This window comes from Brachyhypopomus gauderio, unplaced genomic scaffold (genome assembly GCF_052324685.1).
Source record: "Brachyhypopomus gauderio isolate BG-103 unplaced genomic scaffold, BGAUD_0.2 sc60, whole genome shotgun sequence".
In the NCBI taxonomy this organism is placed as follows: Eukaryota; Metazoa; Chordata; class Actinopteri; order Gymnotiformes; family Hypopomidae; genus Brachyhypopomus; species Brachyhypopomus gauderio.
This window is the reverse complement of record NW_027506881.1, coordinates 2,043,292-2,061,202: the sequence shown is the minus strand read 5'-3', so window position 1 is coordinate 2,061,202 and position 17,911 is coordinate 2,043,292. Positions and strand designations below refer to the sequence as shown.

The following is a 17,911-nucleotide window of genomic DNA, read 5'->3' as shown; positions in this document are numbered from 1 at the left end:
GTTGGGAAGATTTTCATGAGTTTCAATAGTGTTGGGAAGGTTTTCATGGCACACTGAGCCCAGACCAGCTGAGCTGTGATCAGGAGTTTGTGGAGAATCTCACTCTGAAGAATTCACCGTGAGACGCTTCCACAACTGTCTGTGGTCCACAATGAAGCTCAACTGATATAAACATTACATTCACTATTTTTCAACACTTGGATTATCCGTAATAAGAGCAATGAAAACAAGTTTACTTTTTCCTACAGCAAGCCGAGTTTTGCCAGTAAGACGCATTTGTGTTTTCCGTTCAGCACTCAGTAGTGTCCTCTACAAAACCCGTTTACTGTAGAGAAAAAAACTAAATACACGTTGTTATTGTGTTTTTTTTAGATCATTTTTATATAACTGGTAGAACAGGGGAATTACTGATAAATTCTACATCAAATAAATGCATCTTCTCTCCAACTGCACAGCCGGAGAGCCAAACGCAGTTCTAGATGTGCCGTAGTTTTAGACATGCGCCACCTAGCGGCTCGAAATGTAACGACGGCCAACCGCAGTTCTAGACCTGCAGTTCCAAGACCAGTAGGTTCAGCGGCTTGTATGTGGTAATAATCCGGTGTATAAAGAGCTTATTTGTTAAATATGCCCATTGATTCTCAATTGTTTTAGCCAAATCTATAACCTTTGACAAGTTTTAAACGATAATGTACACCACATTTTGTATTTAAGTAGTACGCCTCATTTTAGATAGTTTTGATTAATTTGGTCATTTACACACACAGCTTGTCTCCTGAAGATATTTTATTTTTAATTAAACTACTGGATTACTGGCATATTTATTATTAAAATTCAGCAAAAACGGCTTAATGTCCAGATGCTTTCAGTGAGTAAGGATATGTTTCCAGAATGTTAGGAGTGATTTATTTTACTCCTATACATTTATTGGCATGCTACTAACAAATTATAGATATGATACTTGGGGTTTATCGCCACAGTTATTCGCACTGGAAGAGAACTTTACCCGTTTTGAACTGACACTGACATACTATACAATGAGACCAATGACAAATGCAATACAGTGTTCAACCTGAAGCTGACATCCATTTAATTACTCACTACTTTTCCAAAAGCACTGGCAGAATAATTGTCATGTTCCCTAGATTTATATTTGCATTTTAGAATGTTAATTCAATGCAATATAAGAATATTAAGCAAACAAAACATTGTTAGACATTTCAACTGGCTTGAATGGCACATTAATTAATAAACCATTCACATATGTAAACTATAATTAGCTTCAATTTAATGAAAAAAAGTTGTGGCTATGAATAAGTAGTAAAAAAAACATGCGATTACTTTTGTGTTTATTTCATTGCTTAAACACACAATTAATCATCAGTTTGCTTTTTACACATTCTTCAATAAACATTTCCATGTCGTCCTGAAATTCAGAAATGAGTAGAAATAGCTATTTTGCTAGAACTAGCATTTCTGTCAAAGTCAAAGTAGCTACCAGGTATCCATAAAGGTAGCCAGAACTAACGAACCAAGACACACTAACGCTAGCCAGATTCATCCTTCATGACAAACATTACGATAACAAAAATGACCATCAGACATCTGCTCGACATGCCAAAACAGTATCTGGATATTACGTTGCATTCCGAGCCGCTAGGTGGCGCATGTCTAAGACTACGGCACAGCAGGTGTCTCCTGTACGGCAGGGGGCGCTGTCTCACCTGTCTGTGTCAGCAGCAGCAGCAGAAGAAGAACGCGGCGGATTTCTTCACTTGTCCCATTAGTTTGATTTAATTTCTCACTAAGTCTCCAAACGTCAGCTGCTGTAAGTACGTTAATAAACCACAATATACTTGACAAACGCTAGTAAACCTCTTAACTAACCCAAAAGGTCCAAAAGAAACCGATAAATGTGCCTGAAATAAACTCTTATATAAAGGTAACTGAAATGAGCTGTTTTGTTCAGGGTGCCATGGACAGCCCCGTGAAGGTTGGGTTCATTGGTGCAGGACACATGGCTCTGGCTATAGCGCAGGGCATCCTTAAAACAGGTGTGTCTTCATTACATCCGTGCTGTGCTTAGATGGGGCTGTTAGGAGATCAAGTTATCCGTTGTTTTAATAGATTTGTTAAAATTGGAAAATCCTATACTTACATCTAACTGTATAAATCCAGCGGTTAGATGTGCATGTTGCAAGGTTGAGGCTAAACTTGATCCCTCATATTAATAACGCGGGGGAGTTTTGGAGATAAATCCAGCCCACGATCTTGGATTCGTATTCTCAGTGTCACGTTGTTATTTTCTCATTACGCATGCGCACTAGATAACGTGCTCATTAGAAGATATGACTGGTCTTGAAGGGAATCTAAATGAATCGCTTCTGTGGGCATTCCTGAACCTTAAATCACTAGATCACAAATGGCTTAGACTGGATCCACATTCACATTATTTTGTTCACTGTGCTGTTTTAGTTCTATGTGTTGTTTTTATTACTAGATGAAGTTATACCATCTAACGTGATGGTCAGTGCTCCGTCTAAAAACAACTTTCATCGGTTCCAGGTATATAAACACATGCCTGACACGCCTGTACACACGTTTAACACTGATAATAGTTCTGGTCTACACTGTTTCAAACAAATGTGGAGAGGTGTTTTGTGATGTGAAAACATTGTTGAACAGAGATATTCACAGGCCCTTCTTTCCATATTTTGGTGTCCAACATGTTTGATTGTGTGATTGTCTCAGTAGGACATGGGAGTTGTAGTCACGCATTCAAACGAGGAAGTTGTACAGCACTCGCGTCTGGTCTTCCTCGCAGTCAAACCACACCTGGTCTCCACAGTCCTTAATGGCATCTCAAAGCATGTCACCCCACAACACATCCTTGTCTCCATAGCAGCCGGGGTCACCCTGGAAACACTCGAGCAGGTGTGAAAGCTTGTAATTTATGCACATTTATTTCATTGACCTATTAACTTCTACTCAGACCGGGTTTCCATCCAAACCTTTCGAAAAAATAATGCGCAATTTCCAAGTTTCGGCAGAAATAAATGCGAATTAAGCCTTGTTTCCATTCATTACAGTTATGCGAATAAACTTTAGATCATGTGAGAGGACGCCAAACAATAGTGGTTTTACGTCCATCTGGCAGTTACGCATTTTTGCGCGTTGAGGTTTTGAAACATTTTTTTCTTTTTCTTTTCTATACATGGAGAAGTTAAATTCAATTTTTGCTCTCTCCAGAACTGTTTTTGTATGCATTTGCCATCTTTACATCGCGATCATGTACAGAACCACATGACTTGAGGCATGATACGCCATCGTTTATGCAAAAAACCCTTTTCCATCCAGTTTTTCCGAATTTTGGCGATGCGATAGTCTAACTTTTCCACCTCCTCCTAGCGTAAAAATCTTTTTGCGATATTTGGAGCTTTTTTCGAATTTTGGTCTTTTTCCATCCAGCTTTTTTCATGCGCATTTTCAAAATGCGCAAAAACTCTGTGGATGGAAAACCCTCTTCAGTGCCAGCACTGATTCACTAGACTGTGCCTCAGTTGTAATTTCATATTCTTTCTCTTTGCAGCTGTTGCCAAGCAGATCGTGTGTAATCCGAATGATGCCAAACCTTCCGTGCATGCTTCAGGAAGGAGCCGTGCTCCTGGCGTGTGGAGCAGCTGCCAGCCAGGAGGTGGGCTCTATGCTAAAGAACCTCCTCTCACCTTGCGGATTGGTGGAGGTGGGACCGGAGGCCTGGATTGACGCCCACACAGGCCTAAGTGGCAGCGGTGTGGCTTTTGTGAGTGATATTTGGATTCAACATGCAAAAGAACATAAGTTTGTTTTTATTGTTATGGAAGCAAAATTATTTTAATGTGTAATTAGAATTGTGTGTAAGCCCATTTCTAAACTGGCTGTGTTAAGGAATAGATGACGGCACTGCAGAGATGCTAGTGTGTGTCGAGTTTGACGAGCTGTAATGGTGGTTTCATCCACTTTGTCCCACAGGCGTTTGTGTTTGCTGAGGCCCTGGCGGATGGAGCTGTTAAGATGGGAATGCCCAGTTCACTAGCTCATCGCATAGCGGCCCAGACTATACTGGTACACATGCATACAGCCACATCTTCACAGTACTGTATACATGTTACAGTAGTTGGAGCAGACTGATTGGTTACTCATCAAACACCTTATCCTGCAGGGTGCGGGGCTGTTGTTGCGTGACACGGGGAAGCACCCTGCACAGCTGAGGGCAGAAGTGTGCACCCCCGGCGGGACCACAGCCTACGGACTTCACGCCCTAGAGAAGGGGGGGATCAGGGCGGCAACTGTGGATGCCGTTGAGGCGGCCACCGAGAGAGCGCGAGAACTGGGACGCAGATAGTCGGGGAGCGAAGAGAAGGTGGTGGGAACTGAGAGACGGAGTATGAGCGAAGCCTAGCTGATGATGGGAACAGCCAGTGTCGGGCAGTGAAGGAAGGAATGTGGAAATTCTCTAGAACTTCCAATCACATAAGGCATACCTGGTGTGGGGTTTCATAAGGTTCATTGAAAAGCCTGTGCACAGATAATGCACTTCAATTTAATGTTAGAAGGTAACTATTTGAAAGGTTATTGCCAAATCACATTTATTCTACAGCTGAGCAGATGGATAATTTGTTCAAAATGGCACTGTTACTTTTGAGAAGGTACACACGTACCAACACATTCAGGTCATACAGAAAACTTTAAAATAAACAGTTGTTGATTGCACGTTCTTCGCGTTTGTCTTCTTTATAACGTGGAGAGAGGGGTTTCCTCCACGTGACAAACCCGACACGCGCGTTAGACAAACTAAGCACTTCCTGTTTGAACTGCGTCATGACCGCGCGGCCGTCGTCACTTCCGGTGGAGGACGATACCATCTGACGCGCAGTGTACCACAAACGAGGCGAGACGTGTGCGTGCGTGGACCCGCACGGTCGGGGATGTTGGTGAGTGTGCGGGGTTAATATGAGTGGGGGAGTGTTGAGTGTGCGGGGTTAATGTGAGTGTGTGTGCAGAGCGGCCCCGCGCGCCCTGGGGAGTGAGCCCGCCCGCGCACGCACGCGCAGCGCTGTGCACGTCTGACCGAGTTGGCGAGGCACGCTGGTCGTTTCATCTGAACCGCTGACAGGTGAGTGTCGTCCGGGTGGGTCCGGGGATTCGGGTCCGGGTGTCTGTGGTGCTGAGAGACGGACTGACCCAAACTGACACAAACCGGCACGATAAAGAAACGACGAGCCGCTGAAAATGAGAAATAATGAGAGCTGAGAGCCCGGTGGCGTAGTGGCGTGTGTGGGTACACGGACAGATAACCGGGTTAGTTAGACAGAGAGACAGGTAGATAACCGGGTTAGTTAGACAGACAGACGGGTAGATAACCGGGTTAGTTAGACAGACAGACGGGTAGATAACCGGGTTAGTTAGACAGACAGACGGGTAGATAACCGGGTTAGTTAGACAGACAGACAGGTAGATAACCGGGTTAGTTAGACAGACAGACAGGTAGATAACCGGGTTAGACAGACAGGCGGGTAGATAACCGGGTTAGACAGACAGGCGGGTAGATAACCGGGTTAGACAGACAGGCGGGTAGATAACCGGGTTAGACAGACAGGCGGGTAGATAACCGGGTTAGACAGACAGGCGGGTAGATAACCGGGTTAGACAGACAGGCGGGTAGATAACCGGGTTAGTTAGACACACAGGCGGGTAGATAACCGGGTTAGTTAGTTAGACAGACAGACGGGTAGATAACCGGGTTAGTTAGTTAGACAGACAGACGGGTAGATAACCGGGTTAGACAGACAGACGGGTAGATAACTGGGTTAGTTTATACAAACAGACAGACAGGTAGATAACTGGGTTAATTAGACAGACAGGCAAACAGACAGACAGGTAGATAACTGGGTTAATTAGACAGACAGGCAGGTAGGTAGATAACCGGGTTAGTTAGACAGACAGACAGGTAGATAACCGGGTTAATTAGACAGGCAGGCAGGTAGGTAGATAACCGGTTTAATTAGACAGGTAGATAACTGGGTTAGTTTAGACAAACAGACAGACAGGTAGATAACCGGGTTAATTAGACAGGCAGGCAGGTAGGTAGATAACCGGGTTAATTAGACAGGTAGATAACCGGGTTAGTTAGACAGACAGGTAGATAACCGGGTTAGTTAGACAGACAGGTAGATAACCGGGTTAATTAGCCTGCTAGGCTCTTCGCCGCTGAGCGATGCTAACTCGCGTTAGCCGCTAACATGCTAGCTAGAGGCGAGTCTGTCGCACTTCTGATATTCATGATGTTATTTTACAAACGTCTTTAAAACACATCTCGTGTGTTTTTAATGAACCTCCACTGTTATTGCGGCGCGAATATAACAGCCGCATCAGCGTTTAGAAACCGTGAGTGTTTGTGTCTGGGCTTTATTCGCTCGCTAACGGCTCATTTTTATTCGCGAGCGTGGTGAGCGCGCGCACGTCCCACGTCGGTCAGGCGCGTGCACGTTCCCCGGTGACCCGGTGCACGCGACGAATGTGCACGAACATGTATTTGGACGCATTTCCGTCGCTTCTGCTCAAATGAGTAGCCTACATTATTATTAACAGGACTATCCTGCATGTCCCCAGGTTCAGGGTTAGGGTTAAGTTTGGGTTTAGGTTCAGGGTCAGGTTTAGGGTTCCCCAGAAGGAAAATACTGGGACCCGTTTCCTGCATATTTACACTTTTTCTCAAACTTAAAAAATCTAATTCTATTTTAAATGTTATCTGATTTATTTCCTGACGCTGCCTGCTGAAAGATCAAACACATTCACGTCAGGACATTTCTCTTGGCCGATATTGTGACTACTAAGGTGAGTTAGTTTATTTGTTTCAGTATCACTTTTGTGTGTAAACAGTGCATGAAGTGTCATGATAATTGGCTGTTTTTGCCCAGGTGTGTGTTGCATTTTCCATTCTTCCCATTACTAGTTCAGTGGTGTCCTGTGTTCCCACAGTCCATCAGTTGACTTGTTTGATGAACTGGTTAGGTCTTAGGTCATGTTAGTACAGCGGGATTACACTGCACTGCGAGGCACCTGTGTGTTCTCAGTCTTCATGATTATGCCTCTTTGCAGTGTATCAAAGCGTTCATGTAACCCCGTGGTAAAGAGCATGCGGTCCACACTGGAGTTTCCTTTCACACTCCAAGATCTTTGCATGTTTTCCTCCTGCATGTCTCTGCGTGTTGTGCCTCTTGGTCTTTAATCATCTTTGTTACTAATGTTTTAGTGTTTTAGTGCCTGTTTACTCTGCTTCTCTTCCCTCTTGTGTTTCCTGCTCCGCTTTCGTTCTGTTCTGGACACAAGACAATGCAGCAGAATCTGGTGGCCACTGGCTGTGTGACCCCCGAGGTCAGAGCAGACCGCCTGCCCAGCACGGCGACCCCGGGCCTGCGCTCCGAGTCCTCCGCCGTGTGGTTGGAGCGCGGCGTGTACGAGAGGGCGGAGAGTCAGTACTACCTGAGACTCCAACAGCACCAGAACGGCACCGTCTCCACCTCCAGCTCAGCTTCCCACGGTCTCCATGGCACTCAGGAGGCCCGCCAGCACATGGTGCAGCCGGCGTGGGTGAACACGCCTGTCTTTGACCAGGCCGAGAGTCTTTCAGCTCCGCCCCACAAACAGACGTATTCGGCAAACAGCCCCGGTGTTCTCCAGTTATTACCCAACAGCCCATCCTCCACTGCATCATATGATGAGGGCTACTTATCCCAAACCCCAACTCCTCGCACCCCTACATCTCGACCAATCAACGGCCTGCCCTTCTTGCCTGCACCGCTCCAGGGGGTGTGGCTTCAGAAGCCGCTCTATGACAGAGCAGAGGCGAGTTTCTACCAGAACCTGTATGGTCAGAAGGAGCTCCACTACGAGGCCGTGGCTGCCAGTGAAGAGCACGTAGACTCGGAGGACGTGAGGGGCACCGTCCCGCAGGAGGCCAGACCCGACAAAGCCGAGGAGGAGAAACCTCACGACGGTGCCGTCAAGAAAGAGGGCGGCGCCGCTTGGTGTCATTTCCTGCATGCGGACAGTGAAAGGGTGTGGCTAGACCGCAGGCTTTACACGGAGGCGGAGACTCGTTTCCATGAAGCTCTTGCAACAAAAACCAGCCAAACTGCTGTAGCCCGTTGTAGCTCATCACTGAAGTATGACTTGGCAATCTGTAATACTAATGCACTCACAGTAGATTAGGATTAACCATTCGGATTAGGGTTAAACTCTAACCATTCGGATTAGGGTTAAACTCTAACCATTCGGATTAGGGTTAAACTTTAACCATTATTTTGAGGTTAACTCTAACCCTAACCTGTAGTCACATACATCAAGGTCTCATTAGTATTGTTAGTATGATACTTGGTGATCCAGTGTTCTGGATCCACTTGTTCTTCTTGCCCATTGGTTCCTCCTGACTTGGTTCCTCGATGTTCTGTTCTCCTCCCTCATGGTCTTCAGTGTTTTCTTTCATTGTGTTGCTGGTTTTGTCATCAGCTTGTCAAACCAAATTTTCTTAATTCATTCTTGTACGTTTTGTTTTTCTCCTTCCATTATTTGTTTTGGATACATAGACGTGCTCAAGTGCTGGTGCTGGTTCTTGTGTGAGGTTGTTCTGATCCGGTCTCCCTGCTCTGTGTGTAGAATGACTGGAGTCGACTTCCTAGCACATGAGAAGATCTGGTTGGACAAGCGTCGCTATGACGAGGCTGAGCGCAGGTTCTACGAAAGGAGGAACGGACCCAGCCCTCCAGCACAGGTGTGATCACACCACCACCACATCACCACCACAGCGCGTGTCCACACACTCCACCACCCACTGGTGTATAAACACAGCATCTCCCTCACCTTCTGTTCACACAGGGTTCAGGAGCCAACAGCATTCTCCAGGACATCGCCCGGGCTCGCCAGAACATCCAGAAATCCCTCGCTGGGGTGAGTCCCGACCCAGGGTTAGGGGTAGGGTAGGGGTTGACCCTAACTCAGCACAGAGACCCAGCACAGAGACAAACATGACACGCTTTCACTTTCTGCTTTTTGATCTTGTGTTTGTGTGTGTGTCAGAGAGTATGTAAGGGGGAGTGTGTGAGGGGGAGTGTTGAAGTGTGTGTGTGGGGAAGTGTGTGACGCCAGCTGTCTGTGGGCCCTTGGCTCCTTCTCTGGGTGCTCTCTCTGCCTCTCTCTGTCTGTGTCTGCTCTCTGTGTCTCTCTGCGTCTCTCTCTGTCTCTCTGCGTCTCTCTCTGCGTCTCTCTGCTCTGTCTTCACATGACTTCTCTCCCTCAGTTGAAGACGACCTTGCAGCCAACTAGAGGCTCGGCCCATAAACCCCATAACCCCTCACACAGCTCCACTGTAAGTGTGTGTGAGTGAGCTCAGAGTGACGGACTTGCCTTTCACCCATCCCAGATCCCTCAGTTTCCATCAGGTTGTTTGAGTGGACACCTGGTTGTTTGTGCTGTGTTGGACATGTCTCTGGTTGTGTGTTGGACATGTCTCTGGTTGTGTGTTGGACATGTCTGTCCTCCAGTGCATGTGGTGGTGCTGTGTTGTGAGTTTTGCTCCTAATAGTCACTTCACACAAACCAAATAAAACGTCCAGGAGATACTGTACTTACAAAAATGAAGAACAACTTTAAACTTTTATTTGTTGTGTGAAAGCAGGTGATTTTTAGATTGCTAGTTGTTTTCTATCCATTGTAATTGTGTGTGTGTGTGTGATCAGTGATAAGATGTCTTGTCTTTATAATGTGTGCATGTGTGTTATTGTCTACCATTACTAAATACAGAAGAAACAGGTAGTGTGTTTCTACTGTAGCTATTGAAATGTGACCAGTGACACCGTTTTTCCAGTTTGTGTGTGTGTTTGTGTTCAGACTGCAGGAGGCGATAGTGCTGAGCAGGGGGAAATCCTCACACGGGTGATGAACCTGGAGTTGGAGAATCAGAGTCTACACAAAGGTGTCTGTCTGTGTGTGTGTGTGTCATCCAGAAGTGGGCGTGGCTGAAAGGCTTTTATAAAGCGGGGTGTCCACATGTTTGTGGCCATGTTGTGTGTACCGCTCTCTCATGTTCTCACTCTCTGTCCTAGTGGTGGAGGAACTGCGTTCTGCACTCTCTAAATTGGAGAGTCGAGTGTCCGTGCTGGAAAAGCGTCCTGTGCCTCATGCACCAACAGTTAATGGAACCGCTCCAAACGTGAGTGTCCAGCCCTAGTCCTCCGACGTGGGCGCCCAGCCCTAGTCCTCCAGCGTGGGCGCCCAGCCCTAGTCCTCCAACGTGGGCGCCCAGCCCTAGTCCTCCAGCGTGGGCGCCCAGCCCTAGTCCTCCAACGTGGGCGCCCAGCCCTAGTCCTCCAACGTGGGCGCCCAGCCCTAGTCCTCCGACGTGGGCGCCCAGCCCTAGTCCTCCGACGTGGGCGCCCAGCCCTAGTCCTCCGACGTGGGCGCCCAGCCCTAGTCCTCCGACGTGGGCGCCCAGCCCTAGTCCTCCGACGTGGGCGCCCAGCCCTAGTCCTCCGACGTGGGCGCCCAGCCCTAGTCCTCCGACGTGGGCGCCCAGCCCTAGTCCTCCAACGTGGGCGCCCAGCCCTAGTCCTCCAACGTGAGCGCCCAGCCCTAGTCCTCCAACGTGGGCGCCCAGCCCTAGTCCTCCAACGTGGGCGCCCAGCCCTAGTCCTCCAACGTGGGCGCCCAGCCCCAGTCCTCCAACGTATTCCACACTGCTTTATATCCAGTCACACACACACACGCTGCTTTACATCAGCCACCATCTTTGCTGCTACTTCCTGCAGAAGGCCATTCCAGCACATACAGCACAAAGCACCCCTGAAGAGGAGGAGAGTGATGTGGACCTGTTCGGCAGCGATGACGAGGTGGACGAGGAAGCCGAGCGGGTCAAAGAGCAGCGCCTGCAGGAATACGCCGCTAAGAAGGCCAAGAAGCCCGTCCTCATCGCCAAGTCCTCCATCCTGTTGGACGTCAAACCGGTACGCTCCATCTGACTAGAGACTCACCCAAACACTTTTTAACCCAAACCTTTTTTTAATGCCTCTAATCTACAGATTCAGCAGGTTGAATCAGGTCTCCCAAAGAAAGCACGAACCATTATTGTGCATTTGAACAGTACTCATAAATTCCTATATTTCCAAGAGATAAACTTGAGCGTTTTGAGCTGTACCAACAGCCAGTAAATATTGATATCATATGAACCCAGATGACCAAGCTTGCAAACATGCAGCTACATTAGTGATTTATTTACTACATGTATGATGCATCTGCAGTGCTGTATGTAACATTCATTACATTTACGTACTTATACATGGTCAGTTTACCATTTGCCAAAAGGCTTTAGAAGCTGGTTTGGTGGCTGATCCCAGCATCAGTACCGCCGTTCAGCCCTCGCAGGTGTGAGTACCTGACACTGTCCCTGTGTGCGCAGTGGGACGACGAGACGGACATGGTGGAACTGGAGCAGTGTGTGCGGTCCGTGCAGGTGGACGGTCTGCTCTGGGGGGCCTCCAAACTGGTCCCCGTTGGTTATGGTATTAAGAAGCTGCAGATCAACTGTGTGGTTGAGGATGAGAAGGTTGGAACAGACCTGCTGGAGGAAGAGATTACCAAGTTCGAGGATTACGTAAGTGCAATCAAGGAATGTAAATCCAGTGTGCATATTCATGTACATACTTGCATAATGTTACACCCCTGTTGGTATTTGAGCTCTGACTAGAGTGTGTGTTTCTTTGCAGGTCCAGAGTGTAGATGTTGCAGCTTTCAACAAGATTTAAAGCACTCTCTAAAGCACTCTTTAAAACACTCTCATACTGACTCTTACCCATGCACTACTGCTACTGACAAAATGACGGTTGACAATAAAGAACTCTGAATTCACTTTTTCTGCCTCCCATTAATTTTTGAGTGTAAACTCAAACGTACTCCACACACCAGAGATCACACGTGATAATGTGCAAAAACCAGGCGGCATCAACCAGCTGGTGTTCTAAAAATCTCATCTTGTGCATCTTTTATCTGCAGTTCTTGGTGTGTGAACATATGAACAATCTATGGCCAAATAAACAATATGGCCAGTCATTTTGAGTGATGTTGAAGCTTGATCAGTAGTGATGATTTGGGCATAAACATTAGTAACAGGACACATTATGTTGAACTGACGTTTGACATCTGCTGTGCCTCTTTCTTTACTTGTCGAGTCAAAGCAGTTACTTTCTAACCCAGGTCTCACACTACTGTAGTGTTTAGTGAGCTAGGCGTGTACATTAGTGTGATACTGGGGCTGGAGTTGGTTCACGAGTGTCCTACGGGGTGACTAGGTCTCTACTCCAAAACCAAAACACATGCACACTTTAGCCCAATCACATACAGGCGTACTAAGGAGCATTTCGAACTCATTAATGGTATCTAAAGGGCAGCTGTTCATTATGTGAGCTGCTGTTTCTGCAGCCTCAACCTGTTGATGTAGAATAGTCCAGACTCAGCTGTGAGCAGCTCTACTGAGAACCTTTGGAGCCATAAAAGGACAACCTGTGATGGTGGGCGTCCTGTTAGGGTGTAGGTGTCCTGTTAGGGTGTGGGCGTCTTGTGAGGGTGTGAGCCAGTGCTTAAATTGTAAATCAAACGATGCCGGAACGCAAACAGCGGACAACATAAAATGTTACCGGATCGAGGCAGACAGTTACCGGAACGCACGCTTCAAAATTAAAGAGTTCCCAGATCCTGTTCTGGCAGGATCCGGCTCAAATTAAGCCCTGGTGGGAGCGTCCTGTGAGGTTGTGGGCGTCCCGTGAGGGTGTGGATGTCCTGTGAGGGTGTAAGTGTCCTGTGAGGGAGGATGTCCTGTGAGGGTGTGAGCGTCCTGTAAGGGAGGATGTCCTGTGAGGGAGGATGTCCTGTGAGGGTGTGAGCGTCCTGTGTGGGTGGATGTCCTGTGAGGGTGGATGTCCTGTGAGGGTTTAAGTGTCCTGTGAGGGTGTAAGTGTCCTGTGAGGGTGTAGATGTCCTGTGAGGGTGTGAGCGTCCTGTGAGGGTGGATGTCCTGTGAGGGTGTAAGTGTCCTGTGAGGGTGGATGTCCTGTGAGGGTGTAAGTGTCCTGTGTGGGTGTAAGTGTCCTGTGAGGGTGTAAGTGTCCTGTGAGGGTGTAAGTGTCCTGTGAGGGTGTAGATGTCCTGTGAGGGTGTAGATGTCCTGTGTGGGTGTAAGTGTCCTGTGAGGGTGTAAGTGTCCTGTGAGGGTGGATGTCAGTGTGCCTCCAAACAGCCACTCAGGCAGTACTGGCAGAGCAAATAAAGGTCAAAACTATACTTGGGCTTTCAGGTTTAGTGTTTTAATTGCGTTTTTCAAAGGATTATTATTTAACATTGAACATTTATGTTTGTTGTCATTGTGATCAGTAGTCATTATCAGTAATTTCACTTGTAATAACATAACTAAATCCTTAAACATATTCACTGTTTACCGGGAACGAAATGAAAAAAAACGACATCGTTTTGAGCTTTATTTACAGAGGGTCGTGATTTTACGCGAAGCTTAAATAGTTCCGTACTTTATTCTTCAGTGTGAGGATGGCCGTCCCACCCAAGGTGGAGATATATGATGATTTAAAACGAGAGTCTCAAACTGTAGCACAGTAAATGTAAGATGGTGCAGTCGTGGTTAACGGTACCGTCCCCACATGACTGTGGCGGGCTGGGTTTGGGTTTCAGGGGAAGTAAACCATTAAAGTGCAGGATGTGGAGGTCTTGGTCTAGTCCCACCCTCAGGACTCGCTCCCCGGCACCGACCACGTTTGCTCAGCCCGACACCCACGTTATTTCCAGGTGTGTTATCTTGTGGCTCCTTTACAGACGTTTCTACTGTGTTTAATGTGCGTTACTTTTTGAACTTTATCAATGAAAAACAGAATTCACGCAATACATCTGCTGTCTCGATCGTTAAGTTTAATTTACAGAAAACCTTACAAAAACAATAGCAAAAGTCCCCTAGTGGTACTGTAGTTAGTAATGTGTCTCCTACTGATATGTGAGAACTAAACAACGGTGTGTTTCTGAGCGCGTGAGATTGTTTTGTGCGCGTGCGGAGGGTCCGACAGGTAACATCCGGGACGCGCGTGCAGGACGGAAACTTTGAGCTGACCTCTTCTTTTGCTGTTTTGTATAGAAGTATGTTATACATAGAGATATAATGTGCTATTTTACAAACTGCACATATCGTTGTCTCTAGGATGGGAATTCGTAATGTCCTCCAGTTTCTAGTAATCCAGTGTGCTGCTAACAGTCTGCCCAGTGCCCGCGAGGACAATGATGTCCTCCAATACAACCACACACAGACCAAGCACCAGGTCCCCGTCCAGGTCCACCGTCTCCTCGTCTCAACCAGCCCGCCTCTTTGTTATTAGATTTTACAGCTAATTTGGTCCATTTTGTCTAAACAAAAGAAAGAATTTGAAAAATGTGCTGATTGTCTGTTTTCCATGTCTGTGTTTCTAAACAGAATCAGATAGAGCAGATGGACCTTGTTGCTAGCAACTTTACTCATGCTACTGCAAAACCTCCTACTGCAGGTAACACACACACACACACACACATATTCACTCATACTGCAGGTAACACACACACACACACACACACACACACACACACACACACACACACACACACACACACACACACACACACACACACATCCACTCATACTACAGGTAACACACACACACACATCCACTGATACTGCAGGTAACACAAACACACACCACACACACACACACGTATTCACTCATACTGCAGGTAACACACACTCACTCACTCACACACACACACACACACACACACACACACACTCACACACACACACACTCTCACACACACACACACACACACACACACACACACACACACACACACATCCATTAAAGTTCTTTCTTCTTTAGGATCTACCCCCACTTCTCCGACCCCTAGCCCAACCAGTGGTTGCCAAGGTAACCAGGTGCACATTAAGTGCTCGTGCGCTGTAGGCTACACTCTGCACCAGGAAGCAGGGTGTCAGGGTGAGACAGACATGCACTCCTGCACACACACACACAACTGATGCATCAGGTTTCCACTTTTAAACTCTGCTCTGTCCAGTGGCACCTGTAAGACAAATGTGGGTGTGTAGCATGAAATACAGTGAAATAATGTTGGACATTTCACTCTGTTAAACTCAGCGTTACACTGATGAGCAGTGATGTTCATTTAGCATGAAAAGTATAATACAACATGCCTGCATCCCCCTCCTCTCTCTCTCTCTCTCTCTCTCTCTCTCTCTCTCTCTCTCTCTCTCTCTCTCTCTCCCTCTGTCTCTCTCTCTCTCTCTCTCTCCCTCTGTCTCTCTCTCTCTCACTCAATTCAATTCAATTCAATGGCTTTATTGACATGACAAATATGTACATTTGTATTGCCAAAGCATAGGGTACATACAATGGTAAAATAAAATTAAATAACATAGTAAAGTAGAATAATAATGAAGTAAAATAATGGCTATATTGTCATTACAATTACATTATCCACCACTGCGTCCATAACTGTTTTATATTTATAATAACAGTTATGATAATAATAGTAAAAGTAACCATAATAATTATCCACCAATAATTATCCATAATAATGATCCACTCCCCCCCCCCTCTCTCTCTCTCTCTCTCTCTCTCTCTCTCTCTCAGATATTGATGAGTGTGAACATACAGATCCAGGACCGTGTGGAAGTCACAGCACCTGTACGAACACACCAGGCTCATTTGTATGTAGCTGTCTCCGTGGTTACCTGATGAGTGCTGGGGGTTGTCAAGGTGAGCACACTGAGACTGAATAGTGAATCACACGTGAGTGTGATTGTCACCAGTGGTCATAATTTAGCCAAATCATTGTGTTACAACACAATGAGTAGGGAGTTTTTCCTCGACACTGTCACCTTTGGCTCATTAGGGATCTGGACCCATACGATTGTAAAGCTGCTTTGTGACAACATGTGTTGTGAAAAGCACTATATAAATAAATTTGACTTTGACAACACAACAAACTCATCATAATCAACACACTCAACGAATTCAACATACTCAAAACACTGAACAAACACAACACACTCAACATACTCTATTGTTAACTGACTCTTATCAAACAGTTGAATATTGGGACCTAATGTGTCCACAGATTTTGCTGACTGACATCACCCAGTAGTGCATGTGCAGTTTAGCTCTGTACAGTGATAAGATAAGAATAAGAGATTCAGAGTAAGTTGTGTGATCATTTCATGGCATTGTTTGTCAGATTAATACGGTATTCCAAGCTTTCCAAACTAACTAGAACACAAATTGAATGGTCAGTGTTTTCTGTACTAACGCAGCTCTTGCGTGTGTTGCAGATATCGATGAGTGTTTATTAGCTGCCATAACTGGCCTGCAGGCGTGTGGGGGTCAGATGGAGTGTCAGAACAGTCCCGGGTCCTTCTCCTGTCAGTGTCCCGCCGGATATGTCCTAGCACTTAATGGACACAGCTGTGTTGGTGGGTTAATTCCAGCTGTGTTGGTGGGTTAATTCCTTTGTGAAGTGGGATTAGTGTGTTAGTTTCACCTGTCCGTGTGTACTGCATGTGAAGTGTTGTCCTGTGTTGTTATATGATGGCAGCGTTTCTGTTCACTCCAGATGTGGACGAGTGTAGCTATGAGGAGAACTGTGGTGGTGAGCTGGGAAACGTGTGTGTGAACACAGACGGCAGCTACGAATGTGTGTGTAACACCGGCTTCAGAGAAGACAAGGCAGCCTGTATTGGTGAGTGTGTGTGTGCAAGTTTGTGTGTGTGTGGTGTGTAGTGTGTGGTGTGTGGTATGTGTGTGTCGTGTCTGTGATGTGTGTGTGGTGTCTGTGGTGTGTGGTGTCTGTGATGTGTGTGGTGTCTGTGTAGCACAGCCCAGTAACACAGCTCTGTAGTACAGCCCTGTAGTACAGTCCAGTAGCACAGTCCAGTAACACAGCTCTGTAGTACAGCCCAGTAACACAGCCCTGTAGTACAGTCCAGTAACACAGCCCAGTAACACAGCCCTGTAGTACAGTCCAGTAACACAGCACAGTAACACAGCCCTGTAGTACAGTCCAGTAACACAGCACAGTAGCACAGCACTGTAGTACAGTCCAGTAACACAGCCCTGTAGAACAGCTCTGTAGTACAGTCCAGTAACACAGCCCTGTAGCACAGCTCTGTAGTACAGCCCAGTAACACAGCCCTATAGCACAGCTCTGTAGTACAGTCCAGTGACACAGCCCAGTAGCACAGCCCTGTAGAACAGCTCTGTAGTACAGTCCAGTAACACAGCCCAGTAGCACAGCCCTGTAGCACAGCCCTGTAGTACAGTCCAGTAACACAGCCCTGTAGAACAGCTCTGTAGTACAGTCCAGTAAGACAGCCCTGTAGAATAGCTCTGTAGTATAGTCCAGTAACACAGCCCAGTAGCACAGCCCTGTAGCACAGCTCTGTAGCACAGTCCAGTAACAGCCCAGTAGCACAGCCCTGTAGCACAGCTTTGTAGTACAGTCCAGTAACACAGCCCAGTAGCACAGCTCTGTAGTACAGTCCAGTAACACAGCTCTGTAATACAGTCCAGTAACACAGCCCTATAGCACAGCTCTGTAGTACAGTCCAGTAACACAGCACAGTAACACAGCACAGTAGCACAGCACTGTAGTACAGTCCAGTAACACAGCCCTGTAGAACAGCTCTGTAGTACAGTCCAGTAACACAGCCCTGTAGCACAGCTCTGTAGTACAGCCCAGTAACACAGCCCTATAGCACAGCTCTGTAGTACAGTCCAGTAAC

General features: G+C 46.7%; 3 protein-coding genes across 12 annotated transcripts in view; all 3 read left to right on the top strand.

Annotated features, from left to right (window-relative positions):
- The first annotated feature begins 1,697 nt into the window (after positions 1-1,697).
- On the top strand, positions 1,698-4,752 carry pycr3 (pyrroline-5-carboxylate reductase 3). Of its 2 annotated transcripts, XM_076988208.1 has the most exons (7): positions 1,698-1,828; positions 1,970-2,054; positions 2,501-2,565; positions 2,755-2,934; positions 3,590-3,802; positions 4,012-4,104; positions 4,202-4,752. In XM_076988208.1, exons 2-7 carry the CDS (start codon positions 1,976-1,978, stop codon positions 4,382-4,384), a joined length of 813 nt encoding a protein of 270 aa, XP_076844323.1. In that variant the 5' UTR covers positions 1,698-1,828; positions 1,970-1,975; the 3' UTR covers positions 4,385-4,752. The 2 variants fall into 2 exon arrangements, with proteins under 2 accessions (XP_076844323.1, XP_076844324.1); XM_076988209.1 differs by lacking the exon at positions 1,698-1,828 and having other exon boundaries at positions 1,981-2,054; positions 2,752-2,934.
- Positions 4,753-4,834: 82 nt separating this feature from the next.
- eef1db (eukaryotic translation elongation factor 1 delta b (guanine nucleotide exchange protein)) lies at positions 4,835-11,940 on the top strand. Of its 3 annotated transcripts, XM_076988199.1 has the most exons (12): positions 4,835-4,973; positions 5,043-5,155; positions 6,823-6,876; positions 7,372-8,207; positions 8,698-8,812; positions 8,917-8,988; positions 9,338-9,406; positions 9,928-10,012; positions 10,143-10,249; positions 10,845-11,039; positions 11,492-11,686; positions 11,799-11,940. In XM_076988199.1, exons 4-12 carry the CDS (start codon positions 7,375-7,377, stop codon positions 11,835-11,837), a joined length of 1,710 nt encoding a protein of 569 aa, XP_076844314.1. In that variant the 5' UTR covers positions 4,835-4,973; positions 5,043-5,155; positions 6,823-6,876; positions 7,372-7,374; the 3' UTR covers positions 11,838-11,940. The 3 variants fall into 3 exon arrangements, with proteins under 3 accessions (XP_076844314.1, XP_076844317.1, XP_076844316.1); XM_076988202.1 differs by lacking the exon at positions 7,372-8,207; XM_076988201.1 differs by lacking the exon at positions 9,338-9,406 and having other exon boundaries at positions 4,837-4,973.
- Positions 11,941-12,061: 121 nt separating this feature from the next.
- The window catches only part of LOC143489287 (uncharacterized), a 19,137-nt gene continuing 13,287 nt past the window's right edge, over positions 12,062-17,911 (top strand). For 3 of the 7 annotated variants that reach the window (XM_076988192.1, XM_076988194.1, XM_076988195.1), the window contains exons 1-7: positions 12,062-13,884; positions 14,288-14,417; positions 14,558-14,627; positions 14,994-15,110; positions 15,765-15,890; positions 16,463-16,603; positions 16,744-16,869. In XM_076988192.1, coding sequence (XP_076844307.1) covers positions 13,706-13,884; positions 14,288-14,417; positions 14,558-14,627; positions 14,994-15,110; positions 15,765-15,890; positions 16,463-16,603; positions 16,744-16,869 — 889 coding nt within the window. In that variant the 5' untranslated portion in view covers positions 12,062-13,705. The remainder of the gene's footprint in view (positions 13,885-14,287; positions 14,418-14,557; positions 14,628-14,993; positions 15,111-15,764; positions 15,891-16,462; positions 16,604-16,743; positions 16,870-17,911) is intronic. The other 4 variants (XM_076988196.1, XM_076988193.1, XM_076988198.1 and 1 more) reach the window with 4 other exon arrangements.